The sequence below is a fragment of the Pituophis catenifer genome, unplaced genomic scaffold, assembly GCF_029215685.1.
Source record: "Pituophis catenifer annectens isolate HBS135680 unplaced genomic scaffold, rPitCat1.0.hap2 SCAF_3, whole genome shotgun sequence".
Classification (NCBI taxonomy): Eukaryota; Metazoa; Chordata; class Lepidosauria; order Squamata; family Colubridae; genus Pituophis; species Pituophis catenifer.
The window spans coordinates 145,155,705-145,179,718 of record NW_027256883.1 but is presented as its reverse complement, the minus strand read 5'-3'; the positions used below and the strand labels follow the sequence as shown (position 1 = coordinate 145,179,718).

General features: G+C 37.3%; 1 protein-coding gene across 2 annotated transcripts; it reads left to right on the top strand.

Annotated features, from left to right (window-relative positions):
* The first annotated feature begins 2,213 nt into the window (after positions 1-2,213).
* Positions 2,214-21,247, top strand: SRSF11 (serine and arginine rich splicing factor 11). Of its 2 annotated transcripts, none has more exons than XM_070941271.1 (12): positions 2,214-2,550; positions 6,148-6,281; positions 10,518-10,627; positions 12,235-12,327; positions 13,318-13,367; positions 15,787-15,914; positions 16,471-16,552; positions 17,724-17,855; positions 18,430-18,519; positions 19,214-19,309; positions 19,709-19,847; positions 19,953-21,247. In XM_070941271.1, exons 1-12 carry the CDS (start codon positions 2,423-2,425, stop codon positions 20,136-20,138), a joined length of 1,368 nt encoding a protein of 455 aa, XP_070797372.1. In that variant the 5' UTR covers positions 2,214-2,422; the 3' UTR covers positions 20,139-21,247. The 2 variants fall into 2 exon arrangements, with proteins under 2 accessions (XP_070797372.1, XP_070797371.1); XM_070941270.1 differs by having other exon boundaries at positions 19,950-21,247.
* The last annotated feature ends 2,767 nt before the right edge of the window (positions 21,248-24,014 follow it).

Below are 24,014 nucleotides of genomic sequence, written 5' to 3'. Positions count from 1 at the left end.
TGTCATTAACACTGGTGCATTATTTTACTATTTCATATTTTCTGTCCATATCCATACAGAGGGGGTGCGGGGAGAGAGAGAGATGAATGAACAGAATATAGATACATATATATATATATAAACCAGGGGTGTCAAATTCGTGGCCCGTGGGCCAGATTTGTGAGGTGTTGGCCACGCCTACCCCTAGTTTAGCGAAGGGGGGGAGTTGCGATATGTCACATGATGATGTGAGTTTGACACCCCTGGTCTTAACTTACAATGAAAGGACCATAATTTACAAAATTAAGACTTTGTAAGTGTCCTAATCTTAAGATATTGCAAGCCTTTTTGCTTTTGCAGCAACATATAAACATCATTTCTCTGGAAATCAGGAAAGCATTTCTAGTGAATAGAATATTTAATATTGGAATGCTTTTAATATGCAATTTTATACAGAGCTAGCTAATTATCAGCATTTTTATTGTTCAGTCACTAAGTTGTATCTGACTCATTGCAACCTCATCAACCATTGCATGCCATTGCCATACCAGGCAATGTCCAAATTTATGTTCATTGCATCAATAACACTATCTCATATTCTGCTGTCCCCTTCTCTTTTTGCTTTCAGTCTTTCTTAACATCAAGGTTTTCCAATGAGTCCTTTCTTCTCATTAGGTGGCCAAAGTATTTCAGCTTCAGCTTCACTGTCTGTCCTTCCAAAAAATAATCAGGGTTGAAGTTATTAGCATACTGGTGATTTTTTTTAAAAAATTTTTTGGGTACTTTTGTAGTTAGTGGTGATTCCTAGTGACTGCTGGGTTTTGTTGACAAGATCTCAGTAGTGGTTTGCCCTTGCCTGCTTCCTAGAGTTGGGAGTGCCTGGCGCAAGGTCATCCAGCTTGTTTCATGCCTAAAGCAGGACTAGAACTCAATCTCCTGGTTTCTATCCTGATGCCTTAACCATTACTCCAAACTGGCTCTACTACCAGTCTTTAGATCTAACAATAAAGCGAGGTACTGTCTTCTACTATCAATCCATTTGCAAAATGTCTTTTCCCCCTAAATTCAGGGGGGAAAAAATCCGAACTCGTGTCACTTTTACCAGCTGAACCTGTGGAATATTTCAGCCCAGCCTTCTCTACCGTACTTTAATGCTATGGTGTAGTGCTTAAACAATATGCTGTTAGAGTGCATTGTTAAATTCTGCAGAATAAATATAGATAAATCATCTTTACAATTTACTTGTCAGTCAAGCCTTACAATGGAATATGTGAAAATTTCACAATAGAAAATTAATAGAAAAACTTTGCCAAGTATTTTACATAAAATTACATAACCAAGAAATAGCATTTTTAACAGTGATCTAATGAATATATCATACTGCAGCCACTCTGTTTAGAAATATGAATTTCTACAGTACTTAGGAACTGCACATTTAATTAGGCGAATGGCCAAGGCTCCTTTCTGCTTGAACAGCGGAAGTTAGTTCCACTCCCTGAGCCTTGGCTTTCTCCTGCGCTGGTGAATATCAATAAAGGAGAACATTTGTAGCTCAGGGCTGAAATGAGGGATCCATGGTGCTCTGAGCTCGGATTTCTTGCAGACGGTTCATTACCCAAATTAGGCAACACCATCAGTACTAGTGATGCACTAGCATCAAGGACCGTTTATATGCATCAGCTAAACCATTCAAGAAGTAGAGCCCCACAATGTGGAGAGGCTAATAAGACAGATTTATGCATGCAAGCATGCAATCTATCCATCACTTCAACTCAACTTTGGAAAGCTGACATCGCCCCCCCCCCCCCAAATAAAGCTAACTGGAGATTCTCAGTCATCTAGGTCATGATTGTCTGGGACAACTTGCCCCAAGGTGCTTTTTCAAGAGGCAACTGGACTTTCTGGTTTTTCTTTGAAGACGTTTTGCTTCTTATCCAAGAAGCTTCTTCAGAACTGAACAAGCTTCTTGGATCAGAAGCGAAACGTCTTCAAAGAAAAACCAGAAAGTCCAGTTGCCTCTTGAAAAAGCACCTTTGGGACTAAACATCAACCACGAGCCCCTACAGAAAAGGAAAAGGCCTTTAGCTCCGCCTGCACATGCGCAGCAAGGCATCTCAAATGGGCATGCGCACACGCAAGTTATGCGTGTCTCGTTTCACAAGGCGGCCTGGTTCTGAGCAGGCGCAGGCCGAGAGGTTCGTGCGTCGTTCGGAGAGAGCCGCTGAGGAGCTTGGGATATTGCGGCCCAGGGAGTCTGGCAGCGAAACGATCGTTCGGTGGCCGTTACTCTGCGCGCGAGGGTCTTTTTTTTTTCCCCCTCCCTTGCGATTAGAGCGACGGGAAGCGCCGAGGGACATTCGAAGGAGGCGTCTCCCGATTCCCTAGGGCCCTTAACCCGTCGGCCCTCGATGCGTTTGTAAGTGCCGGAGCAGGAGGCAGCGCGATGGCTTCAAGCAGCGGCACCGATGTGATTCAGGTCACCAACGTCTCCCCGAGCGCCAGCTCGGAACAGATGCGGACTCTCTTCGGCTTCCTGGGCAAGATCGAAGAATTGCGCCTCTTCCCGCCCGAGTAAGTTCCGCTTCTCCTCGCGAAAGAGACGGATGGTCGGTTTTTAAAGGCCGCGGCCTCCTTTGAAACCATCGCTCGAGTATTATTAGGCCCTTGATGAGCCGGGGCGGGGCCGGGAGAGGATGAAGGCCGGAGGACAGGGCCGAAATCGACGAGTTTGACTGCTGCGGTGGTTGCCGCTTCCGAAAGCTAAAAAGCGGATCACGCGGTCCTTTCCTCGCCGTCGTCAGCTCCATCTTGGAGTTTCCGGCGCTGGGGCGGCCTTTCTTTGGCTCGCCGCCCTCGTCTGCTTTCGAAACCTGAGGAGGGAGGAAAGGCAGGAGGCGGAAAAGAGATCTGCAGGGGGGCGCTGAGGGACGGTTTTGAACACCGCCTTTATTTTGTGTATTGGGGGCGGCTGGGGGGTGGTGAGGCGTTTTTCAGCTGCTATTCTGGACGCGCTTCGCCCGCTTCCGTGGAGAGAGCCACGTTGTGAGGCGGATCGGTATTGCGTGAAATAAAACTAATCTTGTAAGAGGAGGAAGAAGAGCTAAGCTACGGTCTAATCCTGGTCGTTGTTTCCTGTTGTCGGTTACATATACACAAAGTTGATATTTTTCTTCCTTTTTTTTTTTTTGCCGCCGTAATAGCACTTGTAGGGTCTTTTTTTTTAAAAAAAATTTCAGGTAAAATATTTTAAGTGTACAGTATAGGTTACGTTTCGATGAGTGGTTTTTTTTTTTTTGTAATTTTCAGGTAAAAAGTTTTCAGTGTATAGGTTACCTTTCGAGGAATATGTTTTTAGGGGCGTAAGGATAAGCCAGGCATCCTTGGGATGCGAGTCTTGTTGATTTCAAACTAGGCAGAATGATTTGGATTTTGAAGTGATAAGAGCCCCAACAAGAGTAACCAGGGTGAAGAAAAATGCTCCTGGGTATATATCCTTCTTTGTTGAAAGGATGTTTGGGAATTTGTGGTTGTGCCTAAAAGAGAGCTTTTGTGGGGGTGAAACAGGAACATAGTTTTATGATGAATCTAGAAAAGATGACTGTACAGGCAGTCCTCAACTTATTTCATTTAGTTAAATGAACTTAATTCATTTAGTGACCGTTCCAAGTTGCAACAGCACTGAAAAAAGTGACTTGTGACCGTTTTTCAGAGTTACGCAGCATTCCCCACGATCATGTGATCAAAATTCAGATGCTTGGCAACTGGTTCATATTTATGATCATTGCAGTGTCCCAGGGTTATGTGATCACTTTTTGAGACCTCCTGACAAGCAAAGTCAATGGGGTAACCAGATTCATTTAACAACCAGGTTAGTAACTTCTCAATTGCAGCGATTGACTTAACTTTGGCAAGAAAGGTTGTAAAATGGGGCAAAACTCACTTAACAAAGGTCTCATTTAACAACAGAAATTTTGGGCTCGGTTGTGGTTGTAAGTCGAGGACTACCTGTAGTGCCAATAAAGGAGAATATTTGTAGTCCAGGGTTGAAATCCTAGCACTGATGATGTTAACCTATTTGGGTAAATGAAACATCTGCAGGAAAACAACCAAGCTCATCAGAAAGCACCACTGTAGTAGGTTACTGTAGCAGAAGTAATGCTGTTCGGGTCAGCCACAGATTAGTGAAATACTGTAATAAAATGTTTTTGTTTGTTCAGGTTTCAGACAGCAAAATCCAGACAGTGTAAGGAGGCAAAATTACTACATCTCAAGTAGATGCCAAGGCAACATAACCTACCCACCCAACCATTCCCAATTTTCTTAATACTTGTCTCTTCTTGCCTAAACCAAGCATGTTCCTGCATGACATCTGCCATGGCCTTCACCCATCTTCCCATCATCTTTCTTGCCTTCCCTCTTAGAGAGGAAGACGCTGGCCTTCAGTAAAGTTCTCACCTGGAGTAAACCTGACTCCATTTACTTCTGGCAATAAGAAAACACAGCAGGCTTGGCCTATGTCCCATATAATCCAAAAGCATATTCTAGAATGGCTGTTAACAATCTGGTGGCCTCTAGATGTCTGGGACCAAAACTCCCATGATCTCCAGCCAGTACAGTATAGCATACTTTGGGATTTATGCTGAAGCATACTTTGGGGAGGGCCAGATTAGGAAAAAAGGTGCTTCCACAGATCATCCCTGTATGCCCAAAACACAACAAGAAAGAAAGAGTCCTTTCTTAATATTCAAATTTTCTGCATGAAAGAAGCTCTGCAAAATGTAATTATGGGATATTATTGAAATACGGAAGCCACCAACTATTACAGGGTTACCTCTCAGAAAATATCTGCATAGCATCAGTAGTTAAAGCATAACTTGATCCTAATATAATGTTAAATTATACTACTATGTTTCCCCGAAGATAAGACCCTGTCTTATATTTTTTTGAACCCGAAATAAGCGCTTGGTCTTATTATTTTGAGGCACGTGGAACAAGATGGGGATCCTCTTGCCATGTTCCCTGATTTCCAGCTCTGCATTTAAATACTTTTGAGGAGAGCTTATTTTCAGGGGGAGACTTATTTTAGCACATGCACTCAAAAGCCCGATTGGGCTTATTATCAGGGGATGTCTTATTTTCAGGGAAACAGGGTAGTTACCCTGGAACAAGAAGTTGGGAAGTAAAACAATTTTTTCTGGAAGAGGACTGGTTGTTGATTTTTCACCCATAAGTGACATAATTCTGTCTGGGCATTTACTTTATGGATATAGCTACAAATCTGTACTATTTATTTATTTGATTTATAGCTCTTTTTTAATTCAGCAGTTTAAGATAGTTCACATAATATTCTGTCCTATTTTTCTCCAGAAAAAATAATGAGCGGTAGCTTGGACTGAGTGTGTGTGTGACCGAAAGAGCCTGGTGGGCCTTTGTGGCTAATGGTAGATTAGCATCTGATTCTTCTGAACTCTAATCTAACAACGTAATCATGCTACTTCACTATTTGATGCAAAGCTAAACCATTGGATTCTTGGTGCTGTCTAAGCTTGTTTGTTTTCCTGTAGCCATTCCCCAGCCAGGTTAAACAAAGCAGAAAACAACTAGGCTTGAAAATATCAAGAACCTTACAGTTTAGCCCTGAATTAAATATGTTTTGTGTTACTGGAAAAGTAAAGTATTCATCATCATGCATATGAGGTGTGTGCCACGCACTTTGCATATATTTCTTTAAGAGAGAATTGATATATCGCTTGAAGGAAGATTTCTTTTTCAATGAGGAAAAATTCAAGTTATTTATTGCCTGTGACATCCCATCAAGAATGTCGGTTACATCTTCCCAGTTTTCAGTATTAGATTAAATCTTAAACACATATGGTAAGAACCAAGTGTATGACTGAGTGAACGATTATAGAGGTACTCGCTTCATAATTTTCAAAGGGTAGGTGCATATTAATATTTAGACTTATTTAAGTTTAATTGAAATACAGTATAAATATGATTCTTCTCCAGGCATGCGTTTAATAATTTTCCCTGTTTTATAACATAAAAACAAGTAAGAATTTTTGGAAAAACTGCCCAATACTTTTTTATATAGTTCCATAAGTCAAATAATGTCTTAACCTTTGTTCATGTTACATCTGATGTTCATATTCTGATTTTTTTTTTCAGTGACTCCCCTTTGCCTGTTTCTTCCCGTGTGTGTTTTGTAAAGTTCCAAGAACCTGATTCGGCAGTTGTGGCTCAGCACCTGACAAATACTGTATTCGTTGACCGAGCATTGATAGTCGTACCCTACGCAGAAGGTTTGTGAATTGTTTAAAGATCTATGAAGCCATAGACCTCTGGTATTAAATCCTGATGTAATTGAATAGCATGAAGTTTAGCATATAAAATATCCAAGCTTTTTGCATTTTTAAAACCCTTGGTATACCCTCATCTTTGATTTCTGTACAACAGACAGAAAATACTAATTCAGCACTTGCTGGAGCTTGCCCATCAGTTTTTGGAAAGGCTTTTAGAATAATTTTATATTCACGCAGCATTATTTGATTTATTTTCACCAGATTGCTTCGAGACATTTTTTAAGCTATCTTTTTAAAATGAAATATATAAACAAGCAATGTTGCTTTAAGTTATGTGGCATCTGTTATCACATGGTTCATTCTCCCTCATGGAGAGTTAGTGAATACATATCACCAATTACAAGGCAATGTTCTGCTTGTTTTAGTTGACAACTGAAAAGCAATTACCCTCAATATAAATTCTGGTACACCAAGGGTTTGAGATCTCTTGTTAGTCAGAAAATATCTGCAAAGGTGCTAAATGAGCACTGGATGTTAGATCTTATTCCACATTTTCTTATTCAACCTTGCTATATATTCTAGAATTTCTCTAAAATAATAAACTCTTCTCTCTTATTTGTGTGTGTGATTTTTATAGTGGAGAAGGCAAATGCAAAAGCCCTTCCAGATGACTGAAACAGTGGGGTCCTCTGCAGCTACAGGGGATTCTAGACATTAACTAAAGGCCAGCAAGCACTCAAGTCCCCAAGTGTTTTATCCCGGTGTAAATCACTCACTTGTTAACAACATTTTTCTCTCTCTTCTTTTCTTACATTTTTAGGGTGTTACAGTAATTTGAAAAACAATGAGCAGGTTGGAAATATAACTAAAACTCTGTCAAGAAGACTGCTCTTCTAATGAGTTCTGTTGAACCTCTATAGATTTCACCACAACTCTTTCAAAGGCACTATTCACTGATAAACTAGTACTCATTTTAGATCACGGGACTACAGTAAATTACTTCACTTAACGCTGCACTTCTGCATACAGAGATTACTACATCTCATTAAAATCAGTGGGATTTACGCAGACTTAACTGTGCTGGATTGGAGTCTATGTTTTATATGTAGTGCCTTGTTCTACTCCTTAATAAGGCAGAAGAATATGCAACAGGCAGGTCTAATTAATGTTAGGATATTCAAAACTGAAACTATAATTAATACAATGAAGTTTCCTCATTGGTTTAACTTGGCTGAATAGAGTAGAATACGTTAAAGTATTATTTATTAACATGTAATTCTGACAATGTCAGATATATCTATGTCTGAGTCTTACATAATTGCTGTCTATATTAGGGCCAAGCTAGATGCGACAGTAGCTGCATTTTTAAATATGAATTGGTCCCAATTTCTTAGAAAGAGGAAGGGTGGGGTGCTACTTTTCAGAGCAAAAGAGTGAAGTGTATAGCCACCTTCCTGTGCCTGCAATTTAACCTCCTTGCAGTCTGTCTCCCTTTGTTTTTTCTTTATCTGAGCTCCAGTGCTGCAACTCTGCCAGCACCCGCAGAAAGCTACTGTGGTGAAATAAGCACCAGGCTGGGGTAGGTTTCAGGGCCCTTGCCTCTTTGTATTCCTTTTATTAAACATGGATTATACACCTTTTTTATGTGATTGAGGAAGGAATGCCGCTGTCGTGTTCACCTTGGCTCTAATTAACTGAACCAATAGCCAATAGCCTCCAATATATTTGCAAGTTAGTGTTTAAGAATAGTGTCTCTCCTTAAGAGCTTGAATGGTTTTGATACATCATATTTTTTTCTCTTTATAAACAAGATTTTAAACTCTGCTAGAAAGATAGATGACTGATAAATCTCATGCTGCGATACCAGTCAAAAAGATGACTTTTCTGAATTTTTCTGAGGTTTGTTTAATGCAATTTGAGTAGTTGTTACCTATCAAGAACTCATTGGGTTTTTAGGATCTGCACCATTTTGTAGTTGGCAGGATATGACAAGTGGTTTATCAGAATAATGGACCCATGATTTTTTCCTATGAACTTGGTCTCTACTCTGTTCTCACAAATGGTCCCTATCTATGAAAGAATATGGGTATCACTCTTCAATTCTTCTTTTCACAAGACCCCATTTTTGCTAGTGCTTAGGCATTGCTGAGAAAAAAACATTTCAAGATCAGTGAAACTGTTCAGTTGCATTGAGGCATATGCTTAAGCACTCTGCTGAATTGAAATCTTTACCCTGTACTATTGTGGCGATACGTTCTGATATTACCTCTCTACAAATATTACAGTATGCATTGTACTGATCATATATCCCCTAGTATCAAGTCGCATTTCTGTTCTTAGTGTGTTCATACATCTTGGTGTTGATTGTTGCTTTGTGTTCTACACTTAACACAAAGTTCACGGTAAGGCATAGTACTATAATCTTCGTGATGAAATGGAAGGATTTGGAAGCAATGCAGATATTAAACAGTGACTTTGGGTGGGTTTGTGTAGGTTCTTTGGTTAATGTTTGTTTCTTTTGTCTGTTTCTTTTTCTTCATTTCTACACATTCATGCAGTATGTCATGGTTCTAACAAAGCAGCAGTAAAAAACTCTTGACGCATGAAAATTAACTGGTGAGGGGCCTCATTGTTTTTTTTAAATTGTAGTTCTATTTCTGAATAACTTTTTTCCTAAAAACAAAATTTGAGGATCAGATGCATGACTACTTAATGGATGCAGATCTTCTGTGAGGTGTCTCAAGAGGATTTTTAGCTAGATGCCAGAAATGTTATAGTTGCACTAATTGTGTGTAAACGTAAATAATATCCTCTGAGACATAATTTGCATGCAAATTTATCCCATAATCTCAGTAGATATGTTTATATTGATGCATTAATGCCCTGTATCTAAATGACCTTTCCCCCCTTTTCCCACCATAACTTTTGGTATTGAAATTATGACAGCTCAGTGACAGAAGAAAGATAACAGTGCTGTGTATTATACATTTGTTTATATTATCGGCACTTCTCAGTATAGGTGGAAGGAACCATTACCTTTATTTAACAGTGGTTTTTCTTTTTTGTTGTTGTGTTTTACAGTTCTTTTCCCTGGTTCAGCCTGAACTATATACCAGGCCCTGCTGAAAATACCACCCAACAGTTTTCTTCTGCAGCTTATCCAGTTTCTCTTAAGTGCCCTGTACATATTGTATGTTTTATGATGAGATGCAGTTTTTTTTAATATGTCTTGCAGAAACGGTTCTGGTATTTGCAAATATATAGTACAGTTATCTTATTGAACTCTCTCACGTTGGGGGCTTGGGCACATTAACAGATTAATCCATATGTATAGGGCTTTTGCTGTTGGTTAAAATAACAAGAATCAACATTACTGTTTGTCTCACGTTGGGCCTTTTGAAGGTTATTCTTTGTTCAGGGATAGGCAGTAAAAATAGACACTTAGCAGACCACAAGCTACAAATCAGAAGTTTCTTCTGAAAGGGCAGTACTCAGCAGCATTCTTGGTACAGTAACCATGACACAGAGTGGAGCATGTATTTTACTGCACAGGTAAGAATGTGTCACATTTTAGGTGTTCACATAAACACATATACGTGGACACATATGCAGAACCTACATTTGGACCTTTGTGGAGACCTTCATATCCAAATGAGAAGTCAGCAAAAGCCCTACACTTTTTCTTACCTTCTCTTAAGTTTTACAAAATTGTATGGTAGGTGTAAAAGAAATCATAGTGAACTGTGCCATATTATTAACCCCTAAATCAAACTTTTTTTGTCTTGTGTATCTTGATTTTTCTGTGTGCTTTATAGTGAAGCAGCCGACACGAGTCGTTGTTCATAAAACAGCTTTTGAAAGTTGAGAGCACACCCCTGGAGAACCGACTGTGCTTGCTTACGTTTGGTTCATGACTTAAAAATCGAGTACAGGTGATGAAATCTTGGCAGTGTTAACAAAAAAGTAGTGTGTATTGTGCTATTTTTTATTCTAGAACTTAACCTTTTGTAGAGAAAAAGGAACAAATTTTCACACATTGAAGTTTCATTCTGACAAACAAGTTAATGATAAATTATTAAGAGAGCAAACATTGTATTATAGCCAACATAAGTACTTTCAGCAAACTCAGATGGTGTTTCAGGGAGACATTTTCTGGGTGTATTTGTGTGTGGTTTTTTTTTTAAAGAAAAAAGATAATTGATGAGTAACTTCTAATGCAAAGTTGTCTCTCTGCAGGAGTTATTCCTGATGAGACTAAGGCTTTATCTCTCCTGGCACCAGCTAATGCTGTGGCAGGCCTTCTGCCGGGGGGTGGACTCCTGCCTACACCTAACCCACTTTCTCAGGTAAGAAGTAGATGTGCATAAAACACAGCAAAATTATATTTTGTATATTCCTTTGTTTATGGGAGGTACACTTATACAAAGTTATTGCAATATTTGCAGCAGAATTATAATGAATAAGAATTGCCCCCAAAGTAACTGATTTCCCAGATTGGATCCTATTCTTCCTTTTAGCTCACTGGGTTGACGCCTAATTCACTGCTATTTTAAAAAATAAAGCAACATCTGAAATGAAAACACATGGAAGATTGTGGCCAGAAATGGTACTCAGCCATTTCTATAGTTGGGGATGAGCCTGTTGCAAGAGGCAAAAATAATCGCTGTTTTCACACAGCATAATGCTTGCAGTGCTTATATGTCTTACCTGGCTTCTATGACACTTATAAAAAAAATGTGAACGAAAGAATGCCTTATAGCAATTAAGCCATTTAAAAACTCCTCAGTTATTCATTGCTCCCCCCCTGTAAAATCACAGAGGAGGGAGTTATGTTTGTAGTTTTCAGGAAAGTGCTTTCTTGGGACTTCCAGAGCGCAACCTTTTTAGTGTAATGTCGGTCCTCTTTGAGTTTGGTGTGGCTGACTTTCCAGAAAGTAAACTCTATTGTAGCCTAAGAGTGAGTGCTTTCATGTTCACCTTAGAACAGAAGTGAGAACCTTGAGTCAAGATTTCTAAAACGATGAATAAAGAACTGCATAATGACTCAGAGTTTTATTCTTCCTTTCCAATACTTAGAAATACAGTTCAAGAAAACAATGGTTGGGATACAAATGGGAAACACTACTTTGTAGCAAGTATGAATTTCACTTAAATGGTCTAGAGTTGCAAAATTAAAGTTAAGCCAAATTTACAAAGTTGCAGTAGGTACATGAGAGGCTAGTAGAAGTACTGCATGCAGATCCTGTGAAATACCTTGTTGCTTCTAATTCCTTTTCATTTCCTGCCATTCAGAGAGTGGAGAGTGCCAGCTTAGAAGAGAGAAGAAAAACGCTTCTTTTGAGATGCAGCTAGTTTAGTATAAATGAAATAGTTTTGAAGACATAATTACTATTTCATTAATTACCTTTTGGGGGTTTAATTTGGGTGCATATTGTAAAAATTAGAGAAAATTAAAAATGGGTAATTCATATTTCCTACTTGCATGAACAAGTCCATATTCAGTTGTTCTTCAGTATTTGTTTTTAAAAATCAGCTAGCAACCGATGATAAATATTCTTGCATAAAAACTGGATTACTATGATCAATTGCTACTGTAGCCATTATGGCAACTGTTCAACCTAAGGGGACATCATTTAGCCAAACAACCCATGTTTAGTCACCAGAAGTTCCTGTTTGGCTGGATTTGATAAGTTAAAGGATGATAGAAAGCCTCTGCATTGGATTCACAAGAGCTAATACCCAATTAGATGAATAATCAGATCTGATATAAAACATCTACCTACATTCAAGTTAATATAAAAATGTCAGTACTTCAGAACTTTTAAAAGTTACAAGTTGTTCCTGTTTTCCAGAGATTTGGAAAATAGTAGAACAAATAGAATGTGCTGAGAATGTGCTGTTTGTATTTTCCTTATGAAAAATACATAGATTGTACTAATATTCATTCTTACAGATCGGTGCTGTTCCTCTGGCTGCTTTAGGAGCTCCAACTCTAGATCCAACTTTAGCTGCTCTAGGTCTTCCTGGGGCAAACTTAAACTCTCAGGTATGTTGCTTTTAAGTATAAATTTGGCTTTAGAAAAATCGTCATTTTTAACAGTTATGCAGTTCCACTCTCATGGAATTTTTATTATGGAATTTCATAGGATTATTTTTGTTTCTGGTTTTCCACAGCAACAAGAAACAAGTGAGTTCATCTGAGTATTAGAAGATTGTGATGCATGATTATATATTTAACACAGTTAGAGCAATTTATGAACCATAGTATTGGAGGAAGGCCAATCAGCTCAGTCTAAAGAAAACTTTCCCTCATGGTGAAATATTCACTTGCATTACAATTTACACTGCATTACAATTAGCTATAATTGGGCTTTTCTTTTTGTATTATTTTGCTTTTATCAGTTTAATATAATATTAATGGAACAACACAGGGAAATAAGCTCCTTCTGCATCCCCCCATATCTCTCAAGTCTGATTCAAAAGGTTAGGGATTCCTCTGGAACAGATCTGGTGAATTTTTGGGCAATGGTAATATTGCATGCCATCAATATATTGTATAATGAGAACTCATACTATTTAGAAGTTCTTTAACAGCATCATTAGAGTTCACACTTGGATAATACCATTTTTATAACTGAAAAGATACATAACAATTTTGATTCAAATGCAGTCTTTATTGTATTTGTCTATTGACGTTTGGATTCTGGATATATTTCTCATTGCAGTCATTTTGTAAATGGACAACTCCTCCAATTGCAGAAACCTCAAATGATCAAGGACTCCTGTGAAATTTTAAACATAAAGTCTCTTGCAAATACTGACATGAATAACTAGTTATCAGAAATAAAAAATAGCCTGGATTTGAGTATACATTGTATTCTCAACTTAAATGTATACTAAGCTAATGGTAGATATATTCTGAGACTTTTGGTAATTTGTGTTATTTAATTTTAATTATTAGATTTAAAGCCATTTGGATGTAATTTTTTTCCAAATATTTGTATGAAAAGCAATTTCTGGTTATTTTTCTTTGCAGTCTCTTGCAGCAGATCAACTCTTAAAACTTATGAGCACAGTGGATCCAAAGTAAGTATCGATTTTTAGAATTGCACTATATAGCGCAATTGGTTTTGAGAAAGAGGAATCTTTGAAAGTAATGCCTTGGGTGAATAAGAAGCAGGACTTTTTCCTAGACTTGCATGTTACAGGTAGTCCTCAACTCATGACAACAAAATTTTGGTCGCCAAGCAAGACACCTGTTAAGTGAATTTTGCTCCATTTCATGTCCTTTGTCGCCACAGGGGTTGAGTGAATCACTCCAGTTGTTGAGTTAGTAACACAATTGTTAAGGGAATGTGCCTTCCTCATTGATTTTACTTGTCAGAAGTTCAGCAAATCTGATCCTATAATGCTGGGACACTGCAACTGGCATAAATACATGCCAGCTGCCAAGCGTCCGAATTTGGATCACGTGACCATGGGAATGCTGCAACGGTCGTAAGTGTAAGAAACGGTCACAAGTCACTGTTTTCAGTGCTGATGTAACTTCAAACGATCAATAAATGAATGGTTGTAAATCAAGGACTGTCTGTAACTACCTGGGTTTAGGAAAGCAGTTTTTTATGCTGCTCTTCCCCTTTTGTTGTAGTGAACGCAAGGAGATGGCTCTATGAAGGCTATTTTAACATGCTTAATTGACTTCCTTAATTTTGTACGAAGAGATGGGCAATGCTGAGACAGCACCCTCTGATCTTCTAAGCAGAATTTTTCCCTGGATGCAGGCCATCATTTTATTTATCCTTTGAATTATGGGACATCATTTCAGAAGTAGTAAAATGTTTTCCTCTTCTTGGTAGTCTCCACAACACTCATGGCATACACACTGAGTGCAAATCTATTGTGCTGATGGTAGGGATGGCAAATAAGCAGTTGAGAAATAGGAAGTTTAGAAGATCTCAGTTTTATTGGTCCATCAACTGAGAATATTAAAAAATATATATATATTTTAGTGCATTAACTAAAAAATATTTAAAATATTTAGTAAAATTAGATGCTGTATTGCCAGTTATTTATGTTTCATGGCATTTTTAATCTATATTGTTTGATTATGTCTTGGCTGTGAAATTGCACATATAAATAAAAGTTCAAAAACAATTCAAAATATAGGTTAAAATTACCAAGACTTTTGTAGTATTACAAGAGTGGCCTTTCTCCTGTTACTGTATATGAGTAGATTCATCTTGTTGAAATTTATATAAATGTAGAAATACTGGCGTCAGGACTTCAAAATTTATTTTTATTTATTTATTTAATCAATTTATGTAGCTGCTTACCTCATACATGTGGCTCTGAACAGCATAAACTGTTAAAAACAGAAAAATACAACAAAACAACCACAAGGCAATAAACAACAAAGATTTTAAAAGCTATTCAAAAACAACTAAAAAAATAAATCTGCAGGAACGATGCAATTTCCTTGGCAATACAGCCATTTTGCAGGCTGCATACCCATGTTAAATCCTAACGCAGCAAGAGATAATAGATTATTTTTACAGGTTAACAAAAAACAATTTGTACATCTGTTATGAACTAATCTCAGATTAGTCCTGGAATGTACTTGTTAGGGAATTTATTTCAAGAGAAGACAAACCCATGATCTTTGCTTTTCCTTTCGTTTTATATGTGTCAGTGTAGTTGGGAAATTGTGGCCTGGACTAGAATATTCTTCCCAATTTCCTACTCTTGAAATGTGGTCTCCAGTGATTTCTAGTACAGGTAAATCTGGCTTCCCCCATTGGCTTTGCTTGTCAGAAGGTCGCAAAAGGTGATCAGGTGACCATAAGACACGGCAACCGTCATAAATATGAACCAGATGCCAACTGTGAAAAATGGCCATAAGTCACGTTTTCAGTGCTGTTGTAACTTTGAATGGTCACTAAATGACCATGTTGTAAATCAAGGACTACCTGTATGCTTTAAAGAGCAGAAACAAGAGGATCCCTATTAATTTCAAGTAAATTCACTTTTGGTATCATGGAAAAAATAATTACCAAAGTATTGCATATTAATGGACAAGAATATTCTAGACAGTGGGATAATCTAGTAAAAGGTACTAGTACTAGGCAAAAATAAATAAAAACAGCAAGCAAATTCAAGGACTCATTTTTGAAATTATGTTTTAAATAAGTTTGCATAGACCTGAACTTAACGGCTAATACATGCTTTCATTTATTCACAAAAATGTATGTGCCAGTGAATTCAGCAGACTCCAGACAGCTTACATAAATAAAACAATAAAATACTTAATAAAAATTCCTAGCATTATACCCCAAAATGCCATGTCAGCGATCAACAGTCTTTTTCACCAAATGCCTTACAAATGGAGATTGTTGCAATTATTTTTCTAACGGATAGCAAGAGTTAGTTATATGTAGTTCTGTTTTAAATGGGCTTTACAGTTCAATTTTTCTGGGTTTTTTTATTTTTTTATTTTTATTTGGTTCAGGCTCAATCATGTAGCTGCAGGCCTTGTTTCACCAAGTCTGAAAACGGATACCTCCAGTAAAGAAATAGAAGAAGCCATGAAACGAGTACGGGAAGCACAATCTCTGATTTCTGCTGCTATAGAGCCAGGTAAAGCCATCTAAAATGTCACCTAAGTCATTTTGCCTTACAGAAAATCACTGTAATATTCTGTGGTCTGGAAAAAAATTCTGCATTATATGAGATATCGGTAGAAAGTCAGATATGAGTAAACATTGGGAAGAACAACATCTGATTAAGAATCATAATCAGTAAGTTTTTTGATACCAGTTGCTGAAAAATACCGTAATTGTGGGCTAATATCCAGGAGCATATTGAGGAGACGCTGGAATTATTTTATGTCTGAAACAAAGAACTTCTTTTATATTTCTTAGGTTTGTTCAGTTGTTATCCTAATCAATATTTCATCTTATATAATACATCCCACATCTATTTATCTTATAGGAATATGAATTAAAATGTTCGTAGTTACTTGAAAAATGCATTTGACCCTTTATGCAATTGATAGAAATAGCAGAAAACTGCTTTTGAGACATAAAAACTCTTTCGGCTACAGTTTTATGTATTTTAAAAAATAACTTTAAAAGCGTTCACCTAATTTTTCCTGATGGTTCTTTAATGGATACTTTCAATGTTCTGGTTCCAGATAAAAAGGAGGATAAAAGAAGGCATTCAAGATCCAGGTCGCGTTCAAGGCGAAGAAGAACACCTTCTTCTTCCAGACATAGGTAAGGGTTCACAACAATGGCTCACCTGGCTGCTTACTGAGTTTGGTAGATAAGACTAGTTACTATATAATATGGTAATGGCCAGCAGTAAACAGTATAGTCTGGGGGGGGGGGGGAATCATTCAGAAAAATAAATTGTATTCAATAAATTGATTTATGACTTATTTTTCGATAACTCTATGAGACTACAGCCATAGTGTTGGGTCAGAAAATGCAGTTATTTTTCACTAGCTGATTAGTCAAGTAATACTTACAAATCATTTCCAAAATGCTGATTAGTCTTTTAATACACATGAGCTGAATATGAAGTCATTGGTGAGCCTTGGTGGCGCAGCAGACTAAAGCACTGTTAAGTAACACCAGCTGCCTGCAATTACTGCAAGTTCAAATCTCACCAGGCTCAAGGTTGACTCAGCCTTCCATCCTTTCGAGGTAGATAAAATGAGGACCCGGTTTGTGGGGGCAATAAGCTGACTTTGTATAAAAAAGAACACCGCTTGTGGGGGGGGGGCAAAAGCCCTACTAAGCAGGTATATACAAAAGTATGAAGGCTATTGCTTAACGCATTGTAAAGCCGCCCTGAGTCTCCGGAAAAGGGCGGCATATCAATCAAACCAATAAATAATAAATAAATTAGAATGAGTATAATGAGTAGATAGTATTGCACAGGAAATAAGGAATTCCGGTAGGTGGTTGATCATTTTTCTTGTTTTTGAATAATAGGTTTCTTGTGTTTCATGTCTTTCAAAACGCATTTAAGTTCCTGATGTTTTGTCTTTATTATTGAGAGAATCCTCATCAGTTATTTAAGATCCACATCAAACATAACAAACATTTCCATATGTTGTATTTCTGCTAGCGCTCAGATTATCTCAAGCAGTACACTACAGTCAGACAAACGGACATCACCAGTGCCTAATACTGTAGTGAAATGATAACTTTTCACCATGCAAAGATACCTTCAATTTGTCAGATTGCTAGAAAGTGTGAACAGTTCATTTACACTCTGAAGACCTGCATAAATAGTAAATTCCCCTACTGTAGATAGTTGTGTATATCTAGTCCATGTTTGATCAGCCACTAAGCATCACTCTATTTGATCATTCATAGAGTAACTCTCATAATGTGATCTGATGCATCATTTTTATTTGATTAATGATTTGCTTAATAGACGGTCACGAAGTCGATCCAGAAGACGGTCACATTCAAAGTCAAGGAGCAGAAGAAGATCTAAAAGTCCTCGACGGCGGCGATCTCACTCCAGAGAACGTACTAGGAGATCTAGGAGTACGTCCAAAACCAGGTACTTGAAAACTTCACAAAATCCTGAAATTCTGTTTTGCATTGGAGGAAATTATTCTGTTAGCTATAACAATATTGGAAATGTGATTTGTAGCCAGTTTCCATTCTTGCCTGATGAAAAACTCTTTGATCCAGCAAAAAGCTCCATCTATGGAATGGGGAGATGACAACTTTCACCAAAGGGTTCTCTCCCTCCCTTCCCCCCGCCACCCCCTCCCCCTCAGTTTTAAAGATTACTCCAAACATGAGATAGAGATCAGTGGTAGGAAGAGTAAGGCAAACTTTTCTTCTCTCTTGATCAGAAGCTTCTGCTGGATCATCTAACATTGGCATTAATTCTATCCTGTAACCAGGATAGATGGATGGAGATACACCCCCACCCCCATCATCCTGGTTACAGGGTAGAATTAATGCCAATGTTAGTGTGTGTTAGTGTATTTTTATACATACATACATACATACATACATAAATACAAACATACATAAACAAACACAGACATGCACACAGACACTCTATATATCTATATGGAGAATACATGAAACAAAAAACAGCTCATCATTTCTTCCTCTTTTAGAGACAAAAAGAAAGAAGAAAAGGAGAAGAAACGGTCTAAAACTCCACCCAAAAGCTACAGCACTGCCAGGCGATCCAGAAGCGCAAGCAGGTTTGGTGTTTGGTGTAATCCTACATTTCTCTTCAGGCTGTTGAAATGGCCTACTATTCTGATTTCTGGGAAACCTTCACTATTTGAATGAGGGTCCTTTCATACTACACTAAAAACATTTTAATGAATTGTACTGCTTTAGATCCAAACACAGAGATAAAATTCTCAATGTTAACCTGTCAACTTTTCTATGAGGTGCTATCCGTGCATTATAGATACCTTGCACTTGTCCATGTGGGTCATGAGGAACATAAAAGTTACTCCTCTTATGCAAACTCTTGCCCTTTAATTTTTCAGGCTAAACAAAATATGGGTTGCTAGAAATAGAGATCTCATTCTGTACACACATATCTCAGGATAGTTTATCCAGCAAGCAATTACTGATAAAAGTTGCGTGTGTGATTTTTGCTACCAGCAAGACCAATGTCAGTCTTTCTCTTGACTTTTAGTTATTATCCCTGACTTTTCACTGTGCTATGTTGAGGTCACTAGGCGTTACCATCCTAAACAAGACCTCAGAAAGACTGATTTAATTTAGCTTTCTATGTTGTATTTATGCTTTTGCCTGCTACAAAGAAATACTGAAGCAATTAAAATATTTTTTCTTGTTTATATATACTTTCGAGATTAAATACATATTGGGGATGTTAATAAATGCAAGGAAAAGCTTGATTTTGTGACACTCTTGTTACAGAGAAAGACGCCGCAGAAGAAGCAGAAGTGGCTCTAGATCACCTAAAAAGCCTAGGTCACCTAAGAGAAAAGTGTCTAGATCCCCTTCACCAAAAAGGTTTGTCTTTTTAACAAATCTACTGAATTGATCATTTTTTTCTTTCTCAGTTCTCCTATTGTAGGAAATGCCTTAGATCTTGTTTGGGCTTAATTTAACGTTAAATTAACAGTGATTGAGCACCATTCTAGCAATAATTACTAGCATTAGAATCTTACCTCACTTTGGGAAACATGAAGTAATTTTGAAGGTATTCAGTAAATAGACATACATCAATAAAGGATAATTATTTGTAAATAGTAACACAGATTAGCTTCTCTGTATTTCTCTATTGTTAAACAGCTTTCATTGCAGAGACTTGTGTGCAACTTGCCCATAGAACATTTTAATTAATTATTTTAGTAATCCCATGAAATGCTTGTATTCTCATTCTCAAGGTGTTTGTTGTTTTCCTTTCAGGCATAAGAAAGAGAAGAAAAAAGATAAAGATAAAGAGAGAAGCAGGGATGAGCGTGAAAGATCAACAAGTAAAAAGAAAAAAAGCAAAGACAAAGAGAAAGAGCGAGAGAGGAAATCAGAAAGTGACAAAGATGTCAAAGTATGCTTAAATATATTTTCCTGGTTGATTTGAATTCAGATATTCCAAACTTCATTTGAAACATGTCTTATGTGGTTTATTTTACGTTTTGTCTTGGCAAAGCAGGTTACAAGGGATTATGATGAAGAAGAACAAGGCTATGATAGTGAAAAAGAGAAAAAGGAAGAAAAAGCCGCTGATGCCACTTCCCCAAAGCTTAAGGAGTCCCCGGAGAAAGGGGGTGGTGAACCAAGGGAGTCCAAAGTCAATGGAGACGACCATCATGAAGAGGATATGGATATGAGTGACTGAATGTTGCCTTTCCCGTGAAAACAATTGGCCACATGCATCAGTGTCATTCCTGTGTGATTCCTTTATGCTGTACTTGTTTAACCTTCCAAACTAGATGTATACAGCTGTAACTATACATGGTTGTAAAGCGCCTAATATTAAATAATTACATCAAAAGTTTTAGAGAAAGTGGTATCTGGGTTTCCATTCTTGTTATTGGCTAAATTGAATTGAGTAGCCCAGCAGTCCTTACTAGCTTGGTGCTGCTTTTTTCCTTTTTGAGCAAAAAGCTGCATGCATCTTTGACAGGCATGGACTGTTTGTGTTGTATGATCTTTTTAGTAAACCAGCTCACCTACAATAGTGTTTCTAGAGTTTGATTATTTACAATAATAGAGCAAAATAGGGAATGAACTGGCTGCATGTTAACTGTGGCAAGAACATCCTTATCTTCTACAACATGGTGGCCCATTAAGGGCCTTCCGTGTAGAGAGAGAGAAACTAACATTAGCTTCATCTGGGAAGAAATCTTCTGATAGAGGTAGATAATATTTCTAGCCCTGTGGCTGAAACTTTTTGTTGTGGATTTGTTTGGCTTTGACACGGTTGAAATGCATTAGTCTTTTGATGCCCAGTGTAAGGTAGACTTTGAGTCTCAATCCTTCTCAGGTGGGGTGTTTGATTTTCCACAATTTGGATGTCTTGAGGTAAAAAAATAATAATTCTGTATTCTGCAGAAGAGACAGAGAGAACCTTGTGTAGTTTTTTTAGAAGCTGCATTTCATTTTGAGTATTAAAACTCTGCAACAAAAAAAAAGGGTAGTGCATTTTAAATGGAACTTCATAATGATTTTAAAACAAGTCTACTTGATAATGTATTTGATCTCAAGTTGTATAAACTAACTCATTTGTGTTGCAGTCACTGAAGTAGTAACCTTTGACACAGTAATTTTATGTTATGCAAAGTACATGGGCAATCTATTCTTTTAGTTCTGGAAGTTTTGGGGGCATATACTTTTGTGCAGGTAAAAAAAAACAAAAGTAGGCTACAGTCTGTGCCATGTTTATGTACAGTTTCTGAAATTGTTTTACAAGACTTTGATAATAAAAAATCATAAATATACACTTGATTTGTACTAAAGTGTGCGTGTATCGGTGTTAATGATTTGTATAAAGCTACCTCACTTTTTTCCATTTATATTTTCATTTAGTTTAAGTCTGTCTGGTTACCACAAAAATATCTAGCATATTCATAATTTGTGTCCTGGTAAGGTTTTTTCCCCTATATGTTGGAAAGGCTGCCCTTCCAAAAAAGGAAATAATCTTGTGTTTTTTTAATATTTACTATCCTTGGACAAACATACTTCTTGATATTTGTTTTTCAAAGTTTGTGAGAATAAAATTATATCTGAATAGTTTGGGTTCAGAATACTGATCTATTAAAATCTTCCAATTCCAGTAAATACCCCCTCCCCTCCCCCCAAAAAACCATTACAACTTAACATTAGTAGCTATGTTGTCTGCTGAATTTTTTAAAAATAATAGAATGAAATAGTATTTTCTATTGGTATTTCACAGTGAGAATAGAATAATTTATAATTTTAGTAGTAAGTATTTTCTAAATATATCAAAATGTACCATAAATGTTATCCAGCTCTTTTTTTTCTCTGAAAAACAAATAAGATATATCTTTACAGGAGAGGAAAATGAAATTTGTGAAATAATTCCATTAATTGTATCTATAAAAGTGCATTTGTAGAACGCTCAATCTTTGCAGTTTCTTTTGACTAAATTTCAAATTATTGTACCAAAGAAGTATAATAAATGAGGGCTGAACAGATGGAGTTCAACTTCTGGTTCCCAATAAACTTTATCATGCACAATGGCACAGATGATGAAATTTAAAGTTTGTAATCTCAGGAGGAATGGATGAATTCAGCTACTAGATAAGTTCAGATTTGTTGGCCAGACTCGGAACAATAGAAATGGAACAGCATCTTTGTGAAAATCAAAAATCAGCTTATAAAAAGGCTGGCTTTAATTTAACCTATTTTTAAAACTGAAAATATTCGAGAATGGGAGTCCTAAACCCCCAAGCCCGGACTGGTACCAGTCTGTAGCCTGTTAGGACCTGGGCTACACAGCTGGAGGTGAGCGGTGGGTGAGCGACACTACATGTGCAGGATCTAGGTTGCACATTCTTAGGTTTATTGGCCTCTACCTGGTTTTAAACCTTAACCTTTCGCCAGACACTAGGACATCATTACATTATTCCAAGCATTCAGTAAACATCTCTAGTAGCCTAATAACGTCCAAAGAGGGGTGGGAGGATTGATAATTGGATGTGGAACAGATTACAGGTGGTCCTGACAGTGCTGAACAAGTAGTAGCTATGACGTCCTTGTACTTAATAATGGTCTCTGAGTCCCCATGGTCATGCAATAGTATTTGCAACCTTCCCACCAGCAAAGTCAATAGGGAAGCCAGCAGAAGGTCAAAAAAAGGCAACCACAAAATGTCCTCATTTAACAATCTGCAGTTATTTGCTTGACGATGGCAACTGGGATTGCTGGGAATTAGTGTCGTTAAACAGCATGATCATGTGATGTCTCTGACTAGTTTGCTTAGTGACAACAATTCCAGTCCCAATTGTAAACTGAGGACTGCTATATTAAGAATTCAGATTGGGGATTCAAAAAATAATACATTGTTTCTCAGAAGTCAATATAAATCCTAACAAAATTACACCATGCCAAGCAATTCATCTTTTCTGATAGAGTAGTATAGTTGATCACAGTACTATCATGGATACAGTATACCTTAACATCAGTAATAAATTTCACCAAAGAATTTATTCCAATCTAATTCTACCAGAAAACAAAAAATATGTTATCTATTACTAGATAAACAAGGACCTAAATAAAACAATCATATCAAAAAACAACACTAATAGATCCTGTGCTGTTCAACATATGAATGACTTGATGATAATACCATTTTTATATATAATTCAAAATGATCAGATTTGCAGATGACAACAATGAAAGATGTAGCAAACAAAAGGGCACAAGATTCAGGAGAATTTTAACAACAGAATATAGAAAAAACAGCAAAATGAATTGCAGCAGAAAAATATACATTTAACAAGGAAAAATATATAAGATGGAAAGGATCTGGATGTCTTGAAGAATCACAAGTTTAATATTAACAATCCAATGGAGTTACAAAAAGGAAATTCTAGGCTTTAGCTAGAGATGCATGGTATCAAAGTAGTGCAATGGTGTGGTTCTTCTCTATTTGGTACAGTATAACAATAACAGTTGCAAGGGACCCTGGAGGTCTTCTAGTCCAACCCCCTACTCAAGCAGGAGATACTATACAATTTCAAACAAAATGGCTGTCCAAAAGCTCCTTAAAAACCTCGAGTGTTGGTGCACTCACAACTTCGTTCCACTGATGAATTGTTCTGTCAGAAAAGTTCTCCTTAATTCTAGGTTGGTTCTCTCCTTGATTAGTTTCCATCCATTGTTTCTTGTCCTGCCTTCAATCTGGACCCTAGATTGACCCCCACTCTTCTCCGTGGTGATGGTCAGGCAGCACCTGTAATATTACAACCAATCTGGGTGTCAGATTTTAGGAAGGGCACAGTGTGTTCAGAGACAAACAACCAAAATGGAAAAAGGTGTCCAGAAGGCTTATGAGGAATTGCTGGAAGTTGTAGGGTTTTTGCAGGAAGTTATTTAGAGAAAGGCTGCTGGATGGTCACAGTCAAATATTTTATAATAGTAAGTTCCTGCATGATAGCTGAGAGTTGGACTAGATCAGGGATGGGCAACTGGCAACTTTACGATCTGTGGACTTCAACTCCCAGAATTCCTGAGACACCACTTCAGTCAG

Bases quoted from the DNA above. Each gene is read 5' to 3' on its own strand.
- SRSF11 (XM_070941270.1), top strand. From the start codon at position 2,423: ATGGCTTCAAGCAGCGGCACCGATGTGATTCAGGTCACCAACGTCTCC. The intron at 12,328-13,317 runs GTATGTTGCTTT...TTTTCTTTGCAG, and splicing joins GGGCAAACTTAAACTCTCAG to TCTCTTGCAGCAGATCAACT. The intron at 17,856-18,429 runs GTACTTGAAAAC...TTCCTCTTTTAG, and splicing joins AGGAGTACGTCCAAAACCAG to AGACAAAAAGAAAGAAGAAA.